This window comes from Lipotes vexillifer, unplaced genomic scaffold (genome assembly GCF_000442215.2).
Source record: "Lipotes vexillifer unplaced genomic scaffold, Lipotes_vexillifer_v1.1 scaffold756, whole genome shotgun sequence".
NCBI lineage: Eukaryota > Metazoa > Chordata > Mammalia > Artiodactyla > Lipotidae > Lipotes > Lipotes vexillifer.
Genome location: NW_006773042.1, coordinates 1,430,097 through 1,452,498, shown reverse-complemented (window position 1 = coordinate 1,452,498; position 22,402 = coordinate 1,430,097). Strand labels below are relative to the sequence as shown.

The 22,402-nt window shown below is 37.0% G+C and overlaps 1 protein-coding gene across 1 annotated transcript in view; it reads left to right on the top strand.

Moving 5' to 3' along the window:
- The window catches only part of TRMT11 (tRNA methyltransferase 11), a 64,230-nt gene that overhangs the window by 3,953 nt on the left and 37,875 nt on the right, over window positions 1-22,402 (top strand). The window contains exons 2-7 of the mRNA XM_007447969.1: window positions 12,342-12,407; window positions 14,013-14,086; window positions 17,323-17,404; window positions 17,493-17,585; window positions 17,820-17,954; window positions 18,952-19,108. Coding sequence (XP_007448031.1) covers window positions 12,342-12,407; window positions 14,013-14,086; window positions 17,323-17,404; window positions 17,493-17,585; window positions 17,820-17,954; window positions 18,952-19,108 — 607 coding nt within the window. The remainder of the gene's footprint in view (window positions 1-12,341; window positions 12,408-14,012; window positions 14,087-17,322; window positions 17,405-17,492; window positions 17,586-17,819; window positions 17,955-18,951; window positions 19,109-22,402) is intronic.

Here is a 22,402-nt window from a genome sequence, read left to right as displayed (position 1 = left end):
GCGGTATGCAGGCCTCTCACTGTTGTGGCCTCTCCCGTTGCGGAGCACAGGCTCCGGGCGCGCAGGCTCAGCGGCCATGGCTCACAGGCCTAGCTGCTCCGCGGCATGTGGGATCTTCCCTGACCAGGGCACGAACCCGTGTCCCCTGCATCGGCAGGCGGACTCTCAACCACTGCGCCACCAGGGAAGCCCCTTAAGTGAGTTTCCATTGAAACTTTTCTTCTAAAACTGAAGTAATCTTTTCTTCCTTTGTACTCTGGTACAATACTTCTTTGCTTCTTTAAGGGTACTCACTGTTGTACACCTCACTTTTCAGTGACTGGATTAAATGTTAGTTCTAGTAGAGCTTAAGCTCCCTCAGGATAAATATATATTTATCTTTACATAGCTCAGTGCCTTGCATATATTAGTTGTTTAATAAATATTGAATTGAGTGAAATAGGATCTCTTCAGGGAAGGCAATCAAAAGGACAGTCTACACTTTTGGACCCATCTACTGTATGAGAACTGCTAGGCAGGAAAACTATAATGAATAGCTGCCTTTATGATTTAAAATGAAAGTTTGAGTGCAAGTGTGGTCTGGTTTTACCTCTGTGCGGTTAATCAGGGCCAGTTTTAGTTGGCAGCTGCCTTATTGTACTAAAAGTAAAGTTCAGACCCCTGGGTTTTATTGCTGGTTCTGAAGCAGACTAAATGGATGAAAGAGTGGCTAAAAGAACTGAAAAGCTCGTGAATTAATGTATCAGGTATGCATCAGATCATGCCATATTTTTATAACCAGTGTCTAATATAAATTCTTCTATTTCTGATGTAAAAAGATTCTCAACTGGAAAGTGAGTTTGCCATATGATGAATAAAAATCTCATGTTTTGATTTTTCCAAGTAGGTTGATATTGTAGTTTAATATGTGTTTTGCTTTTAAATTTGAAACTTGGATTATCACATTTACTCTCACTTTAAATCATTGCTTAGATTTTAGGTAATGGTGCTAATCCTATGTCGTAAAATTTCCAATGATCCTCACTTTAAAAAAAAAAATCTCTTAGAACATTTGTGCTTTAACCTGTTGCTAATTTCTAACAGTGTATTCCAAGAGCAGCACACTTTCCTGTTTTAAATGTAAAGCTGATTTCTTAATATGGTTTAGTACAGAATGAACAATAATCATTCTAGGTCAAGAGACAATCTATAACTTCATTTTTTTCTTTTAAGTATTATAACTTTGTCAGTCTCACTTGATTTCTTGACTCACTGGACTTCAAGGATAGTGTTGGTCATCATCAGCTTGATTCCTTTAATAACAGCCTAGGTTCTTTGCTCCATTCTTTACAGACCTTACCTCGTGAGGTAGCTGATTCCTGTTTTATAGGTGGGGGAACTGAGGGTCAAAGGAGTTAAGCTTCTTGTGAAAAAAAAAAAAAAAATCACACAGCTGCTATTTAGAAGAACTGAAGAACAAATTGTGGTCTGACTCTGAGGTCCAGTGATGCCTCCTATTCAAATTTGTGTCACCCATGTTGCAAAATGACTTTTGGACTACCTTCAGTGATTTACTGATAGTCGATGCTAGTTCTTGGTCTGTCCATGTGATTCAACTGAGTTCAGCACCTTCTAATGCCAGGGATTAAAAAAACGATTTGTTGCATAGACAAAAGGGAAAACAGAGAAGGTACTAAGTGTTCAAACCTCCCATTCTTCTTGGTCTTGAGGTAGAGGACTTCATGGTCTGGGTGTACATTCTCTCATGGTGGCTGTGGCTCATGATGGGCGTGGTTTTCGTTCCTTCCCCTAGTTGGGGCGAAAGAGGACTGTGGGCACCCTGCAGTGGGGACACTTATCTCTCATTAGGTTTACTCCTCTGCAAGACCTATACAGAGGAGTGGGATTCTACCTGCTTTATGTTATTTGGGGAGGCAACATTTGTTAGTAGTATAAATCATAAAGTTTGTATAATCATCCTGTGTTTATCAGTACATAGTGATTGCTTCATAGACTATATGTACTATCTGAACAGATTTCAAGTTTGCATACCTGATGTTTTAAAGTAGCTTTTGTATTCTCTTTCTAGTTCTGTAATTTTATCCAGAAAGGAGGTTAACGTACCATAACTTGTACATAATGAATCCGCAGTGATGCTCCCTAGTTAATCACTTTTCTTTTTTTAATTTAACATACATTTATTCATCTAATTAACTGGACAAGACAACAGAGTTAATCTCTAAAGGGACTCCTGGCATTTGGTAAAATTCTGTTATTCATCTTTTAGTCTTTTAATCATAAATTAATACATTACTAATGATTTTAGTTTCTAGAAAAAGAATGGTTCCAAATACAGCTTGTAAACAAATATAGTAAAAATAATTTTCTGTGCTAGTAATCAAAAAATTAAAATAACAAGTTAAAAGTACTATTTTTTAATCTACTTAATTAACAAAAACAGTACAACATCCAACTGAGCAGTAGTGAAGGCAAATTGATACTCTCACCTTATAATTTAGAGCAGTCCTTTAAGAAAGTATTTTTGGAGTGGCTTCAAGATGGCGGAGGAGTAGACATGGAGATCACCTTCCTTCCCACAAATACATCAAAATTACATCTACATGTGGAACAGCTCCTACAGAACACCTACTGAATGCTGGCAAAGGACCTCAGACTTCCCCAAAGGCAAGAAACTCCCCACATACCTGGGTAGAGCAAAAGAAAAAAGAAAAAACAGAGACAAAAGAATAGGAACGGGACCTGCCCCTCTGGGAGGGAGCTGTGAAGGAGGAAAAGTTTCCACACACTAGGAAGCCCCTTCACTGGCAGAGATGGGGTTGGTGAGGGAGAAACTTTGGAGCCACAGAAGAGAGTGCAGCAACAGGGGTGTGGAGGGCAAAGCGCAGAGATTCCCACACAGAGGGTTGGTGCCGACCAGCACTCACCAGCCCGAGAGGCTTGTCAGCTCACCCCCCGGGGCGGGTGGTGCCTGGGAGCTGAGGGACCTCAGGCTTCGGAGGTCAGACCCCAGGGAGAGGACTGGGGTTGGCTGCCTGAACACAGCCTGAAGGGGGCTAGTGTGCCACAGCTAGCTGGAAGGGAGTCCGAGAAAAAGTCTGGACCTGCCTAAGAGGCAAGAGACCATTGTTTTGGGGTGCACGAGGAGAGGGGATTCAGAGCACCGCCTAAACGAGCTCCAGAGACGGGCGCGAACCGTGGCTATCAGCGCGGACACCAGAGATGGGCATGAAACACTAAGGCTGATGCTGCAGCCACCAAGAAGCCTGTATGCAAGCACAGGTCACTATCCACACCTCCCCTCCTGGGAGACTGTGCAGCCCGCCACAGCCAGGATCCCATGATCCAGGGACAACTTCCCTGGGAGAACACAAGGCACACCTCCAGCTGGTGCAACCTCATGCTGGCCTCTGCCGCCGCAGGCTCACACTGCATTCCGTACCCCTCCCTGCCTCCGGCCTGAGTGAGTCAGAGCCCACGAATCAGCCGCTCCTTTAACCCCATCCTGTCTGGGCGGAGAACAGATGCCCTCAGGCGACCTACACGCAGAGACGGGTCAAATCTAAAGCTGAACCCCAGGAGCTGTGCGAACAAAGAAGAGAAAGGGAAATCTCTCCCAGCAGACTCAGGAGCAGCGGATTAAATCTCCACAATCAACTTGATGTACCCTGCATCTCTGGAATACCTGAATAGACAACGAATCATCCCAAAATTGAGGCGGTGGACTTTGGGAGCAACTGTAGACTTTGGGTTTGCTTTCTGCATCTAATTTGTTTCTGGTTTTATGTTTAGTTTAGTATTAAAAGCTTATTATCATTGGTAGATTTGTTTACTGATTTGCTTGTTCTCTTCATTTTAAATTTTTTTAATATATATATTTTTTTCCTTTTTCTCTTTTTGTGAGTGTGTATGTGTATGATTCTTTGTGTGATTTTGACTGTATAGCTTGGCTTTTGCCATTTGTCCTAGGGTTCTGACTTTTTTATTTTTTGCTGTAGTTTTTAGCACTTGTTATCATTGGTGGATTTGTTTTTTGGTTTGGTTGCTCTCTTCTTTCTTTCCTTTTTTTAATTACTTTTTAATTTTTTTATTTTTAATAGTTTTTTTCTATTTTAATAAGTTTATTTTATTTTATATTTTCCTTTCTTTCTTTTTTTTTTTCCTCCCTTTTCTTCTGAGCCGTGTGGCCGACAGGGTCTTGATGCTCCAGCTGGGTGTCAGTCCTGAGCCTCGGAGGTGGGAGAGCCAAGCTAAGGACATTGGACCACCAGAGATGTCCTGGCCCCACGTAATATCAAACGGCAGAAGCTCTCCCAGAGATCACCATCTCAATGCTAAGACCCAGCTCCACTGAACGACCAGCAATCTACAGTGCTGGACACCCTATGCCAAACAACTAGCAAGACAGGAACACAAACCCACCTTTAGCAGAGAGGCTGCCTAAAATCGTAGTAAGTTCACAGACACCCCAAAACACACCACCGGACGTGGTCCTGCCCACCAGAAAGACAAGATCCGGCCTCATCCACCAGAACACAGGCACCAGTTCTACACAACCCTCTGAACCAACCTACACAACCAGGAAGCCTACACAACCCTCTGAACCAACCTTACCCACTGGGAGCAGACATCTAAAACAACGGGAACTACGAACCTGCAGATTGCGAAAAGGAAACCCCAAACACAGTAAGTTAAGCAAAATGAGAAGACACAAAAATACACAGCAGATGAAGGAGCAAGGTAAAAACCCACCAGACCAAACAAATGAAGAGGAAATAGGCAGTCTACCTGAAAAAGAATTCAGAGTAATGATAGTAAAGATGATCCAAAATCTTGGAAGTAGAATGGAGAAAATACAAGAAACGTTTAACAAGGACCTAGAAGAACTAAAGAGCAAACAAACAATGATGAACAACATAATAAATAAAATTAAAAATTCTCTAGAAGGAGTCAATAGCAGAATAACTGAGGCAGAAGAACGGGTAAGTGACCTGGAATATAAAATAGTGGAAATAACTACCACAGAGCAGAATAAAGAATAAAGAATGAAAAGAATTGAGGACAGTCTCAGAGACCTCTGAGAGAACATTAAACACACCAATATTCGAATTATAGGGGTTCCAGAAGAAGAGGAGGAAAAAAAAGGGACCGAGGGGCTTCCCTGATGGCGCAGTGGTTGAGAGTCCGTCTGTTGATGCAGGGGACACAGGTTCGTGCCCCCGTCTGGGAAGATCCCACGTGCCATGGAGCAGCTGGGCCCGTGAGCCATGGCTGCTGGGCCTGCGTGTCCGGAGCCTGTGTTCCGCAATGGGAGAGGCCACAACAGTGAGAGGGCCGCATACCACCAAAAAAAAACAAAACAAAACAAAAAAAAAACTGAGACTTGGCGGTGAGTGATTGAATTAAATTTAAGGAAACTTTATTGAACAGCTACTTTCTGCTGGGCATTATGGGACTAAGAGGCATACAGTGCCATGGTGAAGAAATGAGAATTGAGAAATATTTTTCTGTTGCCGTTTGTGTGTCAGGTACTCTGTTAAACTCTTTATTTAAATTATCATGTTTCTTTATTACAATCAACATGTGAGGTAGAGATGAAGCTAGGTAACTTCCTCAATGCATCAAGCACTCATGCAACAAGAGCCTGTTAGAACATCTGAGGTCTGCAGACATGCCAGGCTCTCTGCACTTGGCTTCCTTTTCAGAGGCTGTTCCTTTTACCTAGGAAGAAATCACTTCTCACTTTCCCCACTTGAACTAATACTCCTTCAAGAATTAGTTCAACTGCCATCTTTTCCAAGAAGCCTTCTTTCACCCACCTACTCTTAGGCTAGTTGAGATCCCCAACTCTACTCCTAGTGCATTGTTTCCACGTAATTATGTACTTGCTTGTCTGTATCCCTCACTACACTGCATACAATTTTTTTTTTTCTGTTAGAATCTCTGGTGCCTAACAGAAAACTAGAGAAAAGAAGATGCTCAATAAATGTTTGTTTTCTAAGATTTCATGGAAAGAAAGAAGAAGATAAACAGATGACTAAATGGATGGGTAAATTAGTAAGTGAATTATAGTATCAATGAAAGACAGCATGAATGTTTCTGATACAGCTCTGAATGCTGCAGATATAGATGGTGAGAGGGCATAGAAATGACTGGAACACAGCAGAGATGGCAAAAACAGATAGGTCACAAATACCAACATGAAAGCAATGCCACATCCAGGAAAACCATGACTTTTTTTAGCTTGCCGTTTCCCCAAAGTAGCATCCAATTTCTTGCAATTGACCTGTGCATTCTGAAAATGTCCAGCCATCCTGCCAGTTTCTTATCTGGTGCATCCTTTGAAGCTCATGTAAAAGCTTCAGGCCCCAAAATCTGGATGGGGGCAAATACCTGCTCACAGCCTTCTGACTCAGACTGTGCATGAGTGTAACTTCCCAGCTGATTCTGATAGTTAGTCATGTTTAGGATCTTCTACTATAATGGAAATTCTTGTACTGTAGAGAGAAAGCTATACCAGAGAGTTTTTATACCCCATAAATCTGGCATTTTATGGTTTCACAGTAATACAACTGCCAATTATTAAAACCCTATTCTGTTTTTTTGAACAGTCTTGCCATTGACAAAGGGTTAAAGTTACTGCATTTTCTTATTTAATCTTCATGATACCCTTAGTGTGGTAGGTGAGATCCTCTTTCTTGGATAGATGAGGAAACTGAAACTAAGTGAGGTTGCTTAGTTTTCTTTTGTCCTAGCCCTTCAAATATTTTGTGGTTTTCCTCTCCTTTCTCACTCTCTTTCCTCCAATATTAGAAACTATTAGTACTAACACATATCTGATCCTCGTCTCCTTCTGGATACATTGAAGGACCATCCTTCTTATCTCTTTATAATTTGGAAGGGCCATTTGACTACTTCTGGCCAGTGAGCTGTGAGCAGAAATACATATGTCACTTGGGGACATAAAGCATTTTAATTGCTGGTGCAAGATCCTTCATCACCCCACACCCCTCTCCAAGTCTCATGCTCCCTTCTCTCCCTATTGAAGCCTCATGTTGATAAAATAGTCACAAGACTAAAGCTGCCTGGATAGCTACTGCCCTGAAGAGAGGCATGGACTTTATATAAGTGAGAATTAAATTTTATCTGTGTTAATCCTAGAACCTGTGGAGGTTGTCTCTTAACCCATTTTCACCTGATAAATGTAGATGCTCCTATGAAGAATAGCAAACCTAACTTCTGCCTTCTGAGCTCCCACACCGCTGACCCTGCTAGATCAGAGTTTCTCTGCCCGCACTTCCCAGAGGTTTTTCCTGTCCTCTACGCATAGTGCTCCCCTGGTGAGCTTCTACAGACCGTTAATCATGACCCTGTAATCATCTCTGGAAGTGCACTTAAATTCAGTCCCCGATCAATATTCCTCCCCCCACTGCCCCACACCCACTCCCTTCTCACACATCACTGAAATAAACACGCTAGGCTGTCCGCAGGTGACCCGCAATCCAGGCGGCTTTATTTGCCGCATCCCCATCTGCACCATTCCAGACCCATGGACCTAGGAGTTACCAAAAGATCACAAAGTCAAAGATCTTTGCAAATTTGAACACCTGTGGAGCTGGAAGAAGTCATCCAGTGGAAGAATTAAGAATATGGGGAATGGAAGCTGCATGCTTGCATGTCCTTTACAGCAGAGCTGCAAGAAAACATTCAGTTTCCCACAGTAACACCTCTAGGGGCAAGGCATTTACTAAGCTCACAAGACATCTTCTTTAACCTTTGGGCACTCCTGACTCTTTAGCTAGATCTTCATTGTGCCTGTGTATTTCATCCAGGGCCCTGAGTGTACAACTTTAGAGTCAAACAGAGAAATCTGTTCTACTCCACAACAGTTCTTTAAGAATTTGAGAAAAGTTGCAGGCTGTTCCTCATCTGGCCACAGTATCCTCTCCTTTGAATTTAAGCCTTCTCATCTACACATAAGGAAAATAACCCCCAGAGAGAGAGAGAGCAACCTTCCAAGACTGAATCAGGAAGAAATAGAAAATATGAACAGACCAATCACAAACACTGAAATTGAAACTGTGATTAAAAATCTTCCAACAAACAAAAGCCCAGGACCAGATGGCTTCACAGGCGAATTCTATCAAACATTTAGAGAAGAGCTAACACCTATCCTTCTCAAACTCTTCCAAAATATAGCAGAGGGAGGAACACTCCCAAACTCATTGTACGAGGCCACCATCAACCTGATACCAAAACCAGACAGAGATGCCACAAAAAAGGAAAGCTACTGGCCAATATCACTGATGAACATAGATGCAAAAATCCTCAACAAAAATACTAGCAAACAGAATCCAACAGCACATTAAAAGGGTCATACACCATGATCAAATGGGGTTTATGCCAGGAATGCAAAGATTCTTCAATATATGCAAATCAATCAATGTGATACACCATATTAGCAAATTGAAGAATAAAAACCATATAATCATCTCAATAGATGCAGAAAAAGCTTTCGAGAAAATTCAACACCCATTTATGATAAAATCCCTTCAGAAAGTTGGCATAGAGGGAACTTACCTCAACATAATAAAGGCCATATATGACAAACCCACAGCCAACATTGTTCTCAGTGGTGAAAAACTGAAATTATTTCCACTAAGATCAGTAAAATGGCAGGGTTGCCCACTCTCACCACTATTATTATGCATAGTTTTGGAAGTTTTAGCCACAGCAGTCAGAGAAGAAAAGGAAATAAAAGGAATCCAAGTCGGAAAAGAAGAAGTAAACCTGTCACTGTTTGCAGATGACATGATATTATACATAGAGAATCCTAAAGATGCTACCAGAGAACTACTAGAGCTAATCAATGAATTTGGTAAAGTAGCAGGATACAAAATGAATGCACAAAAATGTCTTGCATTCCTATACACTAATGATGAAAAATCTGAAAGAGAAATTAAGGAAACATTCCCATTTACCATTGCAACAAAAAGAATAAAATACCTAGGCATAAACCTACCTAAGGAGACAAAAGACCTGTATGCAGAAAACTATAAGACACTGATGAAAGAAATTAAAGATGATACCAGCAGATGGAGAGATATACCATGTTCTTGTGTTGGAAGAATCAGTATTGTGAAAATGACTATACTACCCACAGTAATCTACAGATTCAGTGCACTCCCTATCAAACTACCACTGGCATTTTTCACAGAACTAGAACAAAAAAATTTCACAACTTGTATGGAAACACAAAAGACCCCGAATAGCCAAGGCAATATTAGAACAGAAAAATGGAGCTGGAGGAATCAGGCTCCCTGACTTCAGACTATACTGCAAAGCTACAGTAATCCAGACAGTATGGTACTGGCACAGAAACAGAAATATAGATCAATGGAACAGGATAGAAAACCCAGAGATAAACCCACACACATATGGTCACCTTATCTTTGATAAAGGAGGGAAGAATATACAATGGAGAAAAGACAGCCTCTTCAATAAGTGGTGCTGGGAAAATTGGATAGGTACATGTAAAAGTATGAGATTAGATCACTCCCTAACACCATACACAAAAATAAGCTCAAAATGGATTAAAGACCTAAATGTAAGGCCAGAAACTATCAAACTCTTAGAGGAAAACATAGGCAGAACACTCCATGACATAAATCACAGCAAGATCCTTCTTGACCCATCTCCTAGAGTAATGGAGATAAAAACAAAAATAAACAAATGGGACCTAATGAAACTTCAAAGCTTTTGCACAGCAAAGGAAACCATAAACAAGACCAAAAGACAGCCCTCAGAATGGGAGAAAATATTTGCAAATGAATCAACTGACAAAGGATTAATCTCTAAAATTTACAGGCAGCTCATGCAGCTCAATAACAAAAAAATAAACAACCCAATCCAAAAATGGGCAGAAGACCTAAATAGACATTTCTCCAAAGAAGATATACAGACTGCCAACAAACACATGAAAGAATGCTCAACATCATTAATCATTAGAGAAATGCAAATCAAAACTACAATGAGATATCATCTCACACCAGTCAGAATGGCCATCATCAAAAAATCTAGAAACAATAAATGCTGGAGAGGGTGTGGAGAAAAGGGAACACTCTTGCACTGCTGGTGGGAATGTGAATTGGTTCAGCCACTATGGAGAACAGTATGGAGGTTCCTTAAAAAACTACAAATAGAACTACCATATGACCCAGCAATCCCACTACTAGGTATATACCCTGAGGAAACCAGAATTCAGAAAGAGTCATGTACCAAAATGTTCATTGCAGCCAATAAGTGGTGCTGGGAAAACTGGACAGCTACATGTAAAAGAATGAAATTAGAATGCTCCCTGACAGCATACACAAAAATAAACTCAAAATGGATTAAAGACCTAAATGTAAGGCCAGACACTATAAAACTCTTAGAGGATAACACAGGCAGAACTTCATGACATATATCACAGCAAGATCCTTTTTGACCCACCTCCTAGAAAAATGGAAATAAAAACAAACATAAAGAAATGGGACCTAATGAAACTTAAAAGCTTCTGCACAGCAAAGGAAACCATAAACAAGACAAGAAGACAACCCTCAGAATGGGAGAAAATATTTACAAACAAAGCAACTGACAAAGGATTAATCTCCAAAATATACCAGCAGCTCATGCAGCTCAATATCAGAAAAACAAACAACCCAATCCAAAAATGGGCAGAAGACCTAAATAGACATTTCTCCAAAGAAGATATACAGATTGCCAACAAACACATGAAAGGATGCTCAACATCACTAATCATTAGTGAAATGCAAGTCAAAACTACAATGAGGTATCACTCAACACCGGTCAGAATGGCCATCATCAAAAAATCTACAAACAATAAATGCTAGAGAGGGTGTGGAGAAAAGGGAACCCTCTTGCACTGTTGGTGGGAATGTAAATTGATTCAGCCACTATGGAGAACAGTATAGAGGTTCCTTAGAAAACTATAAATAGAACTAGCATACAACCCAGCAATCCCACTACTGGGCATATACCCTGAGAAAACCATAATTCAAAACGAATCATGTACCACAGTGTTCATTGCAGCTCTATTTACAATAGCCAGGAAATGGAAGCAACCTAAGTGTCCATCGACAGATGAATGGATAAAGAAGATGTGACACATATATACAATGGAATATTACTCAGCCATAAAAGAAAGAAAATTGAGTTACTTGTTGTGACATGGATGTACCTAGAGTCTCATAGAGAGTTAAGTAAGTCAGAAAGAGAAAAACAAATACCGTATGCTAAGACATATATATGGAATCTAAAAAAAAAATAATAGTTCTGAAGAACCTAGGGGCAGGACAGGAATAAAGACGCAGATGTAGAGAATGGAAGTGAGGACACGGGGAGGGGGAGGGGGATGCTGGTACCAAGTGAGAGAGTGGCATGGACATATGTAGACTACCAAATGTAAAATAGATAGCTAGTGGGAAGCAGCTGCATAGCACAGGGAGATCAGCTCTGTGCTTTGTGTCCATCTAGTGTGGTGGGATAGGGAGGGTGGGAGGGAGACGCAAGAAAGAGGGGATATGGGGATATATGTATATGTATAGGTGATTCACTTTGTTATACAGCAGAAACTAACACACCATTGTAAAGCAATTACACTCCAATAAAGATGTTAAAAAAAAAAAAGTATTTTGGCCACATATACTCTAAGAAGCCATAAAATTTTTCACATCTCTGAGTATAGTAATGCTACTTTAAAGAAGCAATCTCAAATGGAAAAATCCATATATTTGTGAAAATAAGTATTTAGCTTTGTTTTAAACTGATAAAATTGAAATACCTAAATGTCCAACATAAAGTGTATTGTTTCCTACTGAAAAATTTGCAGTCCTGATGCCAAGGAAGAAAATGTTTATGATATTAATATTCAAAGGGAAAACACAGGAATACTAAACATCATTACAAACATGTTATTTCTTTTCTGAACATCCTCAAATCATCTAATTTATTTGTATTGATCCATTGTCAGATTTACTAATCTATTGTTTTTGTAATCTGCTTTTTCCTTTTAAAACTGCATTTTCTCAAAGTTTTTTGACGCTTTTTTTTTTTTCTAAAATTTCTCTGAAATTACTTACCATGATTGTGACTGTAAAATATTTTTAGAATCCAGAGTTGTAATTTGTCTGGTACTGACATTTAAACACCTTAAGTAGATAATCTGCTCTTTGTGTGTGTGTGTGTGTGTGTGTGTGAGTGTGCGTGTGTGTTATAACTGCATCTTAATAGACTTTAAGTTCCCTGTGTTAAAATGTATTCACTCTCTGATATTTTCAATATAGGAAATAAAGTCTCTGCTTTCACTTTTTGGAGGTCAGTTCACCAATAGTCAGGAAACTTATGGAAAGGTAAGTTGAATTTGTATTTTTCATTAGACCATATGTAGTATCCTTATAAATAGAACCTTGGATTTAAAGAGAAGAACTCAAAATCTTATATTTTTATGGTTACCTGTGTCTGTTTTTAGGGACAATTGAATAAAAAGGATATTTTGGAGAAATTTTGGTTTTGGAAAGTTAGATTTATTTCCAGTATTCACTTATTTTATTAGTTTTTAAATTGTAGTTCAGTTATACCATAATTTATATCTGTCGCTTCATTGGAAAAAGGGCTGTCTTCTATTGATGAGGTATAATTAGAGTTTATAATTTAGCTGAATTTCAGGCTTATATTGGTACTCATTTTAAATTTTGTAATTGTGCATGTGTGAAATTGTGAGTTTATTTATATATTTTGTATTTGATGGTTTATCAGTGTATTAGAGGAGTTTGGAAAATAGAAAAAGAAAAAATCATTCACAGTTCTTCTTCCTTGACATGACTTATAATTTGGGGATACTGCCTTCTCGTCTTTTTTCATACACGTTTTTTCTGCTCAGTGGTAATGCTACCAGTGAACTTCTGCATCTCTTTTTCATTTGATAGCATTGATATAGGCACATATTTCTGCATAGCTTTCATTACTAACAGGGCTGTGTAATGTTTTCCATCGATTAGCTCTACCGTAATTTATCTAATGATTTCATTTCATTCAGGTTGCTTTTAAATTTTTCCTAATAAAAATAATACTGAGATGACCATCTTTTTTCCTGTTTGGATTATTTTGAATTTTTCTGTAGGGTAGTGTAAATATTGGAATAAAGGCTGGGTGTGGCAGGGAGGACTTTTCACAAAAGATGAGAGAACTTAATTTGAAAGTCCCCTGGTGTTGGACTTGTACTCCTGAATGAATTTCACTTATTGAGGGAGGAGGAAAAGAGGGAGAGTGTGGATATAATTGGGTGAGGGTGTTAAACTGAGGTTAGGATCCTGCTACATTTTGCTGCATTCTGGCAAGTGGTTATCTGGGCGGAGCACAGAAGTGCCTATAATCTTGGGTATTAAAACCCGCTGATGCACTTGGAACTTTTTTCCTTAGATAAAATGATAAAAAATAAATGATAATTTAATAATATACTGTATAGTTTTCCATGATAGTTATTGCAGAGACAACGTTTCCCACCCCCTCGGGTGGCCACAACTACCTAGAAAAAAAAGGGATCCTTCAAAGAAATACATTACTTAATAGTTAAAAATAAAACAGCTGTGTTATAAGAAATAATTAGCAACAATAAAAAATTCTGAAATTATATTTTGGGGTAAAATACTCATTAATTCTTGATCAAACTATATAAGAGCAAATACAAAATTAACCTGAAGTTTAAATATCCTTAAATTTGCTGATGTTTTCATTTATACAGTCATTTATAAAAGTGTTCTGATATTGTACTGTATTATCTTAACAGGTTACCTATTAAAATAATTTACTTTTTTTTTTTTAACTATTGGAGCAATTTTTATTTTGGTTAGTGTCAAATCAGATATTCTTACATAAAAGTAGCAGATAGGAATCTCTCCTTATTCTTAAACGAAAGCATATGAGGCCATAAAACCATATATTGTTGTTTCTTTCAGTCTCCTTTTTGGATTCTTAGCATTCCCTCTGAAGATATTGCCAGAAACTTAATGAAACGGACAGTGTGTGCCAAGTAAGAAAAACTTATAGTGTCCTCCTGCATGAGTGTAAACCAGACTTCTCATAACTACTCTGTCCTACTTTTTGCTTATGTTGGCAGAAGGTAGAAGGGGGTTGATTGTCTGGGGAGCTCAGCTGAACTTGTAGTTACATGTATTTGCCACTGGATGGTGGTAGGAGAACAGAGGAGAGTTATCTGCTGAAACTGAGGATGAGAGAATTTCAGTGGTGAAATGCAGAAACACTTGCTTTAGAATAATTTTTTTAAACTTCTACATTAAGCAAGCATATGGTATAAGATGTAAATGCTATGTTATTACATAGGATAAATGCCACATTTAATTATAACCAAAGTATTGAAAACCTAAAAATGTTTTTCTTATAGATGGTTTTTAGTTAGATGAACAGAATGGTGAAGTGTAAGATGACAAAAAATGAGGACTACCATAAAGTATGTTTTCTGTTTTATTTGTTAGAGGAACTCTGATTATCATATCTTGATATGGATTAATATAATGATGTCTTCCTTATTTATCCTGCCTGAGTGTTTTCTAGCTTTTATCATTAGTATCAATTCTTTTTGCATTTCTTTTCTTTCTTTCATTTTTTTTATTGTTGGAAAATTCTATCTTTGGGTTTGAAAATTAAACTGCATTTTTAGCTACCATTTTAAGAACTGAACAACTTATGTTATCCTTGAATTGCTTTTTTTTACATGCCCCCCCACCCCCAAACATTTCTGAAAACTTCTTTTTGCTTAGAAATTACAATATTTAATAATGCAGTGCAAGTAAGAATTTACATATATCTAGTTTTGTTAGCATGGTTAGCAATACTTTATAGCATAGTATGTCATTGCTATATTATTGAATAGACTACAACCCCCATATTAAATTTATCCTATTGAAAACTAGCTGCAGTACTAAATCTAATCTCATAAATTGAGGCTTGTTGATGGGTCTTAGTCAATAAAAATGACTAGAAAGCAGAAACAGAACTAAGAAACACATCCTTTGAATAATTATTACTCTACATTAGCGTATTAAAATTTATGGCTCTAAGAGGTGTTTGAATTCCAAAGATAAAGCTTATAGGTTTAAAATAGCTACTTGAGAACCAGAACTTGTACACTTCCTTCAAAGCTCATATCTTCTGATGAATATATTTGAGTAATGGTACAATAAATAGTTGTGTAATAGTTGTATAACATTATGAAATAATGTCCCTGGCTGCTTTTTGGTCGCTATATTTTGCATAGCTGAGGTTATACCTTAAGTGATAACTAAGTAAGAACAGTATTACTGCAGAGGCCTTCTCTCTATAAATTTAATAGAAATGGGGGAATTCATTTTCAGAGGATAAAATTTACAGTTCTAATTGTAGCATTAATTGTTCTGGAACTAATAGACTTTTAGAACTGTGCATTCAAAGCTAACTTAAATTCAGATTTTTTTTGTGGTAGAATAGGGATTGAAAGTTGATTTTATTTGACTTATTTTTAACATGGACTATTTTGAGCATACCACAAGCAGTGATCTATAACAAACACTGAGGTACCTACCTTGTTAGATCTCAATATTTTGAGATATTTGCCACAGCTTTTTTTTTTTTTAAAAGAAATAAACCATAACAGAAACCATTGGTGCTCCTTGTGTATCTTTCCCCATTCTATTACCCTTCTTCCCTCAAAACATAGTTTCTTAAAGCATTTTTATTTGTCAGAAAGGTTTCATTATTACTGCTATAGTCAGTGAAATATTTTAGGTCATATTGATATTATATTAGTAAGTTGACATCCATGCTTATTTATATAGCACCCATGAGATGTGGCAATTCATATAAGTTTTATAATCTCTAAAATAGGGATCATAATAGTGCAGTCATATATATGAAAACTGTTTACTCTGAAATCTAAATCACAAAGGGTGTTACTCCAGTGTTCCAATTATAACTGAAGCTGATGATGTTATATATCTTTTTATTTTGCCATTTAAATATAAATTTATTAATGTTATATAAATTCTTTCTGAAAAAGAGGGTAGGGAGTATTATTTCATTTTTACTGATTCTAGGTTATCACTACAAGCATTAGTTCCTATAAATTACTGTATAATGGTTCATTAGGGATAATTATGATTTATGGAATTGTCTGTGCCTTTCCTGAATGGCCTGGAGTTCCTGTCTTTTTGCATATTTATATCTGAGAAGCAGTGTATAGATTCTGGAGTCAGATGGATTGGGATTGAATCTTAGCTTCACCAATTGCTATATGACCTGAGAGAGTTATTTAATCTTTCTGTGCCTCAGTTTCCTCATTGGTTAAATGGATGATGATACTGGCAGCTACCTAATAGGATTCCTGTGAGGAATATGTGAATTAATATTAAGTGGCCTTAGAACAGTCCCTGGTTCTTTGAGTTATATTGTTAGCTCTTAGTTAGCTAAGTAAGGGTAGTATTACTGTAGAGGCCCTCTTTCTATAATTCATTATAAGGGAAAGGAGGAATTCATTTTCAGAAGATAGTATACTCAGTCCTAATGGCAGCATTACTTACAATCATAAAGTAGTTGAATTCAGATGCACAAAATTGTGCTAATATATAGATCAAGTTCCATTACAACTAATTCTAAGAATTGTTTCATTGATTACGATGAAATTTTGCTTAATTTTTTATGTTCCTTGATAGACGCTTGAGATTGTTTTGTAGTAAGAATTTTGTTTTTGTAATAGTCATAAAAGTAATTATTACTAAATGTTATTAAATAATGGCTAAATATTAATGGTAACATTTTTATCTGGTCGTTTTTCCTTTTGTTTTATTCAGAAGACAGTGGGAATGATTGAATTTCCTGCACCTTTATTACTGTTTCACTAAAATCACAAGTCATTTTATGGAATCATTTGTGTTCTAGTTAAAAAATGATGAAGTGATAACACAACATTGTAAATCAACTATACTCCAATAAAAATTTTTTAAAAATGATGAAATGATTATGATGAAAACTTCAAAAAATCTTGACTTATAAATCCTCCTTCTTTGTGTAAAGTTCAACTTCTGTGTTAATTTAGACTTAAGCTATATTTGTTTCCAGGGTGCGTATTTCTCATTTATAGCTTAGAAAACATAGGCAATAATTGTTTTAGTGGAGCAAGCATAAAGAACCAGTGAAATAATTGTTACATATTACTGTATGAACTCATTTTTTTTTTTTTTTAACTGAGGTTAATGTCAATCATTTATTTCCTAGGTCTATATTTGAACTATGGGGTCATGGAAAGTCTCCAGAGGAGCTGTATAGTTCTTTGAAAAACTACCCTGTGGAGAAGATGGTGCGTAGTGAAATGTGGTTTTCTGTAAGCATATCTGTAGATACTGTAGAATTACTAAGCTTAAAGAATTTATCTGCTCTTATTTTAGGTTCCATTTCTGCATTCAGATTCTACATATAAAATAAAGATTCACACATTTAATAAAACGTTGACACAAGAAGAAAAAGTCAAACGGATAGATGTAAGTGAATTTAGCAAACACCAAAAACCTATGAGATTAATGTAATATAGCCACTGTTGATATATAATATCCGCAATGCTAAGTGCTTCTTTTGTACCACATTATGTGCTAAGTACTTTTCATGTTTTGTCTTATTTAGTGCTGATACCAGACTTACAAGATTGGTATTATTATATAAGCACTATGTTTTCTTTTAAATTGTTATAGGGCATTAGAATTACTTTTACTTTTTAGGCACTTGAATTTCTGCCATTTGAAGGAAAAGTGAATTTAAAGAAGCCACAACATATATTCTCTATTTTGGAGGATTATGGTTTGGACCCAAACTGCATCCCTGAGAATCCACATAATATCTATTTTGGCAGATGGGTAAGCAAGTGTTCTTTTTACCTATTCTATGAAACAGAAACAGAATCAGGGACATAAGAGAATAGACTGGTGGTTGCCAAGGGGGAAAGGGGTGGGAGAGGGTAGGAGTGGGAGTTTGGGATTAGCAGATACAAACTGGTATATATAGAATGGATAAACAACAAGGTCCTACTGTATAGCACAGGGAACTATATTCAATATCCTGTGATAAACTATAATGGAAAAGAATATGAAAAAGAATGTATATATATGTATAACTGAGTCACTTTGCTGTACAGCAGTAATTAACATTGTAATTCAACTATACTTCAATAAAAAATTGAAAAAAAGAAAAAATTCTAAGTGGTAGGCCTTTGTATTTGACTCTTTATATGTAAAACTTTAAAGGAGCTGAAGAGTCAGAACTACTGTGTGAATTAAAATCAGTGGAAAATATGTGGTTGTGTTTTGTTTTTCCAGAGATTCTGATAAAATGCAAGAGGATTGTTAGATATGGGGCCCAGGTAGGAGGTGATGTACCTGGAAGTCTTAAGACTCATCAGAAAGTGTGAACTGCTTTTTTAATAAAGCAGAGAAAAGGCAGAGTGCTGTGATAGCAGGATTCTCATTTGTGGAGCTCTCTGATCTAGGTTTCCATTCTGAAGAGAAATGAAATTACTGCAGAGCATTTCTGCCCACTTCCCTGAGGCAGGAAGCTGTGGCTTATGTTACAGAATATTGTTATTTAGGAGAAAAAAAGAGGTGGCTAGAGCTCACCACCAAGCCCTGGAATAATTGCATTCAAATTCAATTCAAATTTGCTTTGAAAAGCAAAAGTAAATGGGAACACACTAAGAAATAAAGGTATTTGTCCATAACTGCCTTAATCACATATTTATGTGAAGCAGTGGTAAATGGAAAGAAGTTCTCATTGTCAAGATACTATGGGTTTATTGTGAATAATTATCTTAAATCTGTTCTGTACATTTACACAAATTGAAAATTATCTCTAATCTAGATTGCAGATGGGCAGAGAGAGCTTATTGAGTCATACAGTGTCAAAAAGAGACACTTTATTGGAAATACAAGCATGGATGCTGGTTTATCATTCATCATGGCCAACCATGGAAAAGTGAAAGAAAATGATATTGTATTTGATCCATTTGTTGGAACAGGTATTTTAATTTAATTGTTAAACTAGTGTAGAGATGTTGCTTGTTTATGTTAGTCAACGTCATAGTAATATTTTTGCTAAAAGATAAAATAATCCTTTATTTATCATTAGATGAGAGACAGCCACATATTTGTATAGTAGCCAATATTTAACACTTTTGCCACTTCCAAAGAGGATGCTGAAAGAATTTTGTGGGGTTTTTTTCCCCAAGTAAACCACTAAGGGGAGTATACCATACATTGTAGAAATGTTGTAAAGCTATATAGTTTATTTAAATAGGAAAACTCTTACTATACTTAAATTAAAAAAAAAAAAGGAAAACTCTTGGGGGGAAGAAAGACTTGAGTGACAGAATTTTAAAAAGTATTCATCTTTTAAAATTGATAATTATATACTTACATGGAAAAAAAATAATGTGCCTTTGGTTTGTGGAGGTTCATGTGTGAAGTTTGAAAATAAGAAAAGTGACTAAGTGTCAATGGACTGGAGGTTGGTTGCTGAGGCTATGACCTGGGTTCTGTATGCACTTGATTGGATGTCCTCATAATTAACTTTGTGTGTAAGTCCTAAAAGTCCAAGTTTATTTCATCTGACTCTGAAGACATTTTCCTGCTTCAACCCATTTTTTTTCATCTTGCCTATACTTAGGGAGTACTCACATTTAGGTTCATCTGGCTAAATTCATTATGATTCAGATCGTTTAGGAACAAATTATGCGTGTTTGGAGTTTCTCCCTGTAGTGGTCTTTCCCCATCAGAAACTCATTAGAAACTCATCAGAAACTTTGTAAGCAGTGATGATGCAGTAGCTACTATTTGTTGAATAGTAAACATGTCAGGTACTAGCTATGCACTCTAATGTTACTATCTAATTTAATTCTTACAACTACTGAAATTGAGATACTTAAAAAAATCTTCCGGAGACTATGGCACAGAGAGAGGTTAAGTGACTTGGTCAAGGTTATACAGTGTAGAAATCTCATGAGATTCAAACTCAAGCAGTCTAACTCCAGAGCTCGTGCTCTTTACTATCATAATGCTGCCTCTCTCAGCCTTAGGATCTGCCAGCCAGCTATTGTACCATAAACTAACTTGAGGAATACAATCCCATGTCATTAGGAGCAAATAGAATCAAGGTCAAGAGATTCTAACTGGTGGATTTATTTCCTGTGTTGTTGAATTAATCTTAGTGAGTCTCTCTTCTGCTATTCCACCATTGTCTTCATATATCCCACCCCCAACATACTACTATACCTATTCCTTTCTTTCCTATCCTCATTATCCTGAGTGCCTCCCCAACTTTTTGAACTTTACAGGAAATAATGCCAAACTGATAGAAAAGTTACAAGATTAAAAATAGAAGAAAGAACACATACATATCCTTGACCCAGAGTAGACTGTTGTTAAAATTTGGCATCATTTGCTTTATCATTTATTTTCTCATTATGTTTATATACAAGGTATTTTTTTTCCTATATCATTTGAAAGTAAGTTGCATCCATTACCTCCCTTTACCTCTGAAAGACTTGAATATGTTTCTTAACAATAAGGATATCCTCGGGCTTCCCTGGTGGCGCAGGGGTTGAGAGTCCGCCTGCCGATGCAGGAGACACGGGTTCGTGCCCCGATCGGGGAAGATCCCACATGCCGCGGAGCGGCTGGGCCCGTGAGCCATGGCCGCTGAGCCGGCGCGTCCGGAGCCTGTGCTCCGCAGCAGGAGAGGCCACAACAGTGAGAGGCCCACGGACCTGAAAAAAAAAAAAAAAAAAAAGAATAAGGATATTCTCTTACATAACCACAGTATAGTTTTCAGTGTTAGTAAATGTACTATTAATATAGTAGTTTAGTGTTTGTATTCCATTTTTGGTAATTGACCCACTGATGTCCCTTTATACCATCTGTTTTCCTTTCCAGGTATTGTATTTTGTTGTTAACATTTCTTTGATCCCTTGATGTGGAGTATATCCAGAATCTTACTTTTTCTTTTATAAAACTTACAATTTTGAAGTGTACTATCCCTCCTCTCTTTATTTTTTATCCAGAATGTTCCTTATTTTGGGTCAACCAAACATACATATTTTAGAAATTGTGAGTTTTCACATATACTACAAATTCTGGTCTAACCGTACAGATTTCTTTTTTCTTTTTTTTTCACTTAACTTCATTTAGTATTTCTTAGAAATCACTTCCTTTAGTTCATAGAGATTATCTTCGTTCTTTTTTATAGTTGTACTCCATGCGTTTATGTACTGTAATTTATTCAAACAATCACCAAAACGTGGATATAGGTAGTTTCCCATATTTCACAGTTACAAATAATGCTTGCAATGAATACTCTGTACATATATACTTTCATAGTGTTGGAAGTATAGCTCCAGGGTAAATTCCTAGAATTAGGATTGCTGGGTTGAAGAATGTAAGCGTATGTAGTTTTGTTAAATGTGGCCAAATTACTCTCCATTATACCATCTTGCCTTCTCGCCAGCAATATATGAGCCCCTGTTCCCTCACAATATCACCAGCAGAGTATATTGTCAGGCTTTTGAAATTTGCCAGTCTGTTGGGTGAAAATGTTATCTCAGTGAAGCGTTCATTTGTATTTCTCTTACGAGTGAAATCTAATCACTTTTTCTATTTTAAGATCTAGTTTTATAACCTTTTTGGAATTATGTCCAAATCTTTTGCCTATTTTTCTGTAGTCTTTTTGATTCCCCTCCCCTTATTTTTAAAAATACTTCATATTTTAGTCACTCTCCCCCTTTTTTCCTGTTTTATGTATATAAATATGTAAAATATTTTCTCCCAGTTTGCCCTTTATGTTTTGACTTTGCATGTAATTGTTTTTTTGCCAGGCAAAAACTTTCCCCCTACATCCAAGTTATAGAGGAATTCAGCTCTATTTTCTGGTACTTTAGTAGTTTTGATTTTTTTCCTTTTAGATCTCAAATGCATTTGGAGTTTATTTTCTTGTATGCCGTGAGGAATTGATTTAATTTATCTTTTTCCAAATGGTAACCCTCTAGTAATTCTTAATCTTGTTCTTGGACTTCTAAAACCTTTTCCTGTGAAGTGATTCTTTGAGATACATACATGTACGTGTTTAGTATGCACACATACACATAGACCAGACCATAAAGTTTAAAAATAGTTACCAGTATGGGTAAAATTTCCTTCCCTTGATGTAGACGAGGCTGGGTATATTATGAAATGCTAACTTCCATAGCAGTCAAGGTGTTGACTATTTTTAGTGTGGTAAGGGGTGAGCAGACCTGCCCCTAATTTGCTTTAAGGCTGCT